This window comes from Lycium ferocissimum, chromosome 2 (assembly GCF_029784015.1).
Source record: "Lycium ferocissimum isolate CSIRO_LF1 chromosome 2, AGI_CSIRO_Lferr_CH_V1, whole genome shotgun sequence".
In the NCBI taxonomy this organism is placed as follows: Eukaryota; Viridiplantae; Streptophyta; class Magnoliopsida; order Solanales; family Solanaceae; genus Lycium; species Lycium ferocissimum.
Window position 1 is genome coordinate 24305146 of NC_081343.1, and position 6160 is coordinate 24311305.

General features: G+C 37.3%; 1 protein-coding gene across 1 annotated transcript; it reads right to left on the reverse strand.

Moving 5' to 3' along the window:
* Positions 1–3701: 3701 nt before the first annotated feature.
* LOC132047458 (uncharacterized) lies at positions 3702–4250 on the reverse strand. The gene is made up of 2 exons (XM_059438499.1): positions 3954–4250; positions 3702–3848 (listed from the first exon to the last, which is right to left on the reverse strand). The coding sequence occupies exons 1-2, from the start codon at positions 4248–4250 to the stop codon at positions 3702–3704; spliced, it is 444 nt and encodes a 147-aa protein (XP_059294482.1).
* Between the last annotated feature and the right edge of the window lie 1910 nt (positions 4251–6160).

Below are 6160 nucleotides of genomic sequence, written 5' to 3' on the forward strand. Positions count from 1 at the left end.
ATCACCATATGTATCCTAAAGTGTAATATGCATGAAATACCATATGAATGCATGGATGTAACATACACATAATAAGAAATAACGCTATATAAGATGAAGGCTCAAAGTAGCTCTTTCATCTTTAAATGAAACTTTTGGAGTAATGTGAACACATAATTAGCTATCAATCAAGACAATCATTTCTCACATAGGCAATCAATTCGAAAAAAAATCAACTATCAGCACATGCCCTCATTCTTTGGCATTCTTGAACTATTACTAGCAATTCATATACGTCACAAATACCAATCATGGCATTGGCACACCTACAAGTACTCGTCACCTCACAAGTACGGGACTCTTTTCATACCCACTTCCCTAACATTAGTTAACTACTAACCAAACACCTATAATAGAGTTAAGAAAAGTTTCAACTTTCCTTAAATCCATAGCCTGAAGCTTAAAATGGCCTTGCCTTTTCTTAAAGCCTCTGGAAGATCCTAATCTGCTCAAATACGCAATCTGCGTGATCATATGAGTTCGTAGACACTCATAGTGATATATAAATTTCTAAGTCCAAAAATTCAACATCGAGCCCCCGGCGTCAAAACTGGAATTTTATTTGAAAATCAATTTACCCATAACTTATAATGTCTAAATATAGAAATTGACTCAAATCCAACCTCAATTCGACCTCCAACTTGAAGAATTTTTAATTATTAAATTTTGGGCTTAAAACCCCAATTTTCCAATCCAAATCATAATTATAAGTTAGAAAAAGGGAGGCTAGATTACCTCCGTAGCAAAACTTGAAAATCCCTTCCAAAATCTCTCAAAACTGAAGTCTAGAGCTCAAGTTATGAAATAAAATGTCAAATCAAGTTTTGGGGATTTAATATTCTACCCACATGAACCTTTCTACATGACGTGGAGCCCTCCTGTGATTGGGACGTACCGACCCAGATATGATCCATTACGTAAGTGTTACACCCCGTACTTTCATATGTTAAGCATCTTCGTGAGTTTGTGGTTATAGATTTGGATAGCGGGCTTATCTTCGAGATTTTATAAGGTAGACGTGTTCATCTTGAGTATACAAAGGTTTAAGTTCCTGTTTTGTAAGGGATAGACGAATCGAACAGAATACATTTTATCGAAGTTGTGTTTTGGGAAGTGGAAATACGGACCGTATAATGGAAATACAAACCGTACTTTGGAATAAGGTCCTTACTTCAATAGACAGAGAGGGCAAAAATTTTGGTGGGAAATACAGTCCATACATACGAACAGTATATATTGGGAATTAAGGCCAGTATTTTGGACCGTATATATATACACGACAAGTATTTTTTTGCCATATTTTATGTCGGTTCCAGCTCCTTATATATATATATATATATATATATATATATATATATATATATATATATATATTTCGTATAATCCTCATTTTCTTCATTTCCCTTAACCTTTAACTTCTAGAAAACCTCACTAACATATCTAATCAATTCCTAAGTAAAATCAAGGATTAAAATAGAAGATCAAGTGCCTAAAGGTTCTAAAGTGTTGTGGAAGCTTGTTTCTCCTCTTGGTAGTAGCTTTGGAGGATACTTCAAGTGAAGTAATCTTGGAATTGAAGTGTTCTTGAGTTCTTGAGGTAAGATTCCATCTTATTTCCATATTTATGAATTTATATGATGGTTATACAAGGTTGGAGGGAAAGAAGTTGGAGAGAAGGTTCAAATATGAACTTGAGTTTATGTTGAAATGTAATATAACTTGAGTCATCTTGTTAATGTGTTTTTTAGCTAAAATCCTATTGTAAGGATAGTAGTTGGTGTTGAGATTGTATTGAGGATATTATAATTGGTATAATTAGAAGAAGAAAGTGTATAAGTGTCGTATACAAAGCGTATATTGGGTTGTTTTGATGTAAATCTTAGGGTGAGTAGTGATGTGAAATTAAAGAGACTTATATAAGGTCGTTGTTGTGTTATTGGCTGTTAGGTGTGCTGTAATGACTAAGGAGATTGGATTACTAGTCTGACAGACTCGTTGTGGGATTGTGTTGACGACTTGAGGTATGTTAAGGCTAACTTTCTTTCCTTTGGCATGATCCTCATGAACGAATCATAAACGTAACGCTACTCCATAATGATTCGATTCTTAGTAGCTAGAGATGTCCTATGTTGATTCATGTTCCAATTATATTGTTCATAGTAAGTCATTCTCCAGATTCAATGAGCTTCATAGAGTCACATGCTGATGAAAATGCCATCTCATAACGATGTTCGGAGGTGTAACGACCTTATGTCACTTCGACAGATTCGGGATGTACTTTTACCATATGCATATATATATATATATATATATATATATATATATATATATATATATATATATATATATATATATATATATGTGTGTGTGTGTGTGTGTGTGTGTGTGTGTGTGTGTGTGTGTGACCGGCATTATTATAGGCATATATACGGTACTTATGCATATCATTGGCCCTCGCAGGCGGCAGTTCGCCATACAAGTTGCATTCCCTTTATCCGATGTACTTTCATGTCTTGTTTATATTACTTTCATGCCTTACATACTCAGTACTTTGTTCATACTGACGCCCCTTTCTCTTAGGGACGCTGCGTTTCATGCCCACAGGTTCGAGTAGACAGGTTGACGATCCGCCTCAGTAGGTTGTTGTCCAGCTGATATTGGAGCACTCCATTTGTCTCGAAGTTGATGTCGTGTTTTGGTATGCTTTGCATTTTTGTTGTACATACGGGTATAGCAGGGCCCTGGCTCGACCTTGTTACGTTATGTACTCTATTAGAGGCTTCTTGACAGTTGTGGTACAGTTAGATGTTGTATGGCCCCCTCGGCCTATATTTTGTTGCATAGTTGTCTATGATGGCCTTGTCGACTTGTACAGTTTTGTCCAGCATAGTTATATACGTATGTCCTTTGGGCTCATTCCTTTTCAGTATAGTTCTCTTATGATCTAGCAAATTGCTATCTGATGACCCTCAGGATCCACTGTTGTTCATGAGTATGATATGAAAGGATGATCGCGAAATAAGATTGGCACAACGCACCAGAAAATTCTAGTGTCTCCCAAACTTTGTTTTAACACCTAAAACTTATCCAGGACCCCACAGACACCGACCAAATATGTAAATCGATCATAAAACACACTACGAACCTGCTAGAACTTTCAAAAATGTCAATCTAGGGTCGTCTTGACCTGATGTTGACCCTGGTCAACTCAAACCCATGAACTTAACTAGTTTCCAATCCAAGTGTTTGAAACACTCCCGAACCACTCGGGATCCATCCCAACCATCCAACTGAGTCATAAATCATGTTCCAGACCTAACACAGCTGCCCAAACTCGAATCTGAGTTCGTTAACCCAGATGTTTACTTTGGTCAACTCTTTTCATTTCTTGAAATTAAGAACTTCCAAATTTAGTTTTTCTTCTCTAATACTCACTCAATTGTTTCGGGAACCATGCTGCCCACTGTCGCAAGTGAAAAACATCATTTTGTAGTTACGTGATGGGTTATTTAGTTATAATGAGTCTTATTGTCAAAATGACTTAACAAGTCATTACATCATCCATTACTTAAACAAGCGTTTGTTCCTGAACGGTAAGGAAATAAATGTACCTGAATTGTCGAAAGGCTTTGGATATTTGCTCTGCATGTCAACTTGGTCGCCTAAGTAGCCTCCTCGATCAAATAATGTCTCCAATGAACTTTCACTAAGGCCATCTCCTTAGATCTCAACATCTGAACATGCCTACTAAAACTTGCTACTGGCTCTTCCTCAAATGTCATATTCTGATCAAATAGCACCGAATCCCACTGAATCACACGAGAACCATTTGAGTGATGCTTTTTTAGCATCAAAATATGAAATACAGGGTGAACACCCGCTAAACCAGGCAGTTAACACAACTCATAGGATACCTTAAGAATATGCTGAATAATCTCAAATGGGCTAATAAACCTAGAGCTCAACTTTCCTTTCTTTTCGGACCTCATTACACCCTTGATGGGTGAAACCTTCAACAAAACCTGCTCACCAATCATGAACTCTAGATTACGAGCCTTCTGATCCTCATAACTCTTCTGTCTACTTTGGTCTGTGAAAAGTCTTTCCAGAATCAACTTGACCTTTTCCAGGGAATCCCCCAACAAATACACCCCAAGTCCTAACCTCAAACACATCAAATCAACCAACCAGAGAACGACATCTCCTACCATATAACGCTTCGAATGGTGTCATCTCAATACTCAAGTGGTAACTGTTGTTGTATATAAACAATGCCAAAGGCAAGACCTAATCCCAATTACCACCAAAGTTAGTTACACAAGCCCATAACATATCTTGAAGGACCTGAATAGTCCACTCAAACTGACTATCAGTCTGAGGGTGAAAAGTTGTGTGGAGCTCCACCCGAGTACCCAATTCCGTCTTCATAGATCGCCAAAAATAAGATGTAAACTGTGTACCTCTATCTGAAATGCTGGAAATGGGAAATCCATGCAAACGAGCTATCGCGTGAATATAGATTCTGGCCAACTATTTCAAATTATTAATATTCTAAACCTGTAAGAAATAAAGGACTTGGTCAATCTATCTACAATGACTCAAATGGCATCAAACTTTCCCATAATCAGTGGTAATCCTACCACAAAATCGTATCAATCTATTCCACTTTGACTCAGGTATAGGCGTCCTCAGAGTAATACCAAAGGCTTCAGGTGTTCATACTTCACCTTTGAACTATTCAAACACCGAGACACATATTCTACTATGTTCCTCTTCATCCGAAACCACCAATAATGTTGTTTGAAATCATGATACATCTTTGTATCCCTCGAGTGAATAGAATATGTCACGACTCAACCCCGTAGGCGGCGACTAGTGCCCGAACTGGGCACCCGTACACACCCATTAATCAGAAATAGCGTACGAATAACTTATACAGTATACAAATAGCATATATATACCAAAAGTTCTCTTGGAATGGTATCTTAATCTCGACCTATACCATCTGTTTCTTTTAACGAAACTATATTGCACCATCTATTCCTTAAGCCTATCGTCTTTGTCGCTTAAAGATCCCATTATTTCCAAGGTGAAGTCGCGTGCACGCAACACCCCTTTATGCTTTATGCCTTTTACCCTTACGGTGTACCCAACACAGCTTCTAATTCACTCAAAACATCCCAAGTTCGTCTCAATATTAATCTTATCTTATCACCGTATCGTCGTGCTACACCTTTAAATTCATAACTATGTATTCCTTTTCGTTCCATATTCGTACTCATTTAATTACATCTATCTTGGGCGCTTCCTTTAGTGTCCCCTTACCACATTTCTCCGCCCTATGTTCATCTTTTTTTTTTGCGCACGGGGAGCTTTACAATACCACTACATTTTCGGAAAATATTACTCCTACATAATCCCTTTCTTATTTTCGAATCATATTCTGTTCACCCCTATTTATTCTTATGTTCTTATCATGCCAGTCATTCCCTAACACTCATTCTACCTCGTTGCTCATTTTTTCCATAGTTGGTCTTTCACAGCTCCACATCGATATCACTCGCGTTCACGACTACACATATCATCCTCTATTACTGCACTGCTATGCCGCCCACTTTTCTTCCCATTTCTTCCTTCCCATTAACCCCTTCTTCTTTTGTGCTCGCTATTACTTCCGTTATCTCGTAATTTCTATTCTGCACTTTCCCTACAGAAGAACTTCACAAATCCCTCTCTTTCTTTTTTTTCATTAACTCACCTTTAAACTTTAGTCACGTAGATCACGCCATATCTGTTAGTCACTTCCTCGCTAAGCCTTGCTCATTTTCATAACATTCCTTACTACATTCACATAATATCTTATTCGTAATCAGCCTTATAGTGTCGCACTTCTTAACTTTTTGCCCTTTCCGGTCAATCTTATCTTTAATATCTCATAAGCTGTCTTGTCAGTACATTCATATCCGTCACAATTCTTCTTTTCTTTTTTTTTTTTTTTTGCCCCAATCATACTATTATTTCTTCTAACTATAAACTCGTCATAATTTATCCATGCTTATCAATTCAGTTGGTACCTTAACATAATACTCCATCAAAGCTTACTAGTCTCTTCTAAATCATC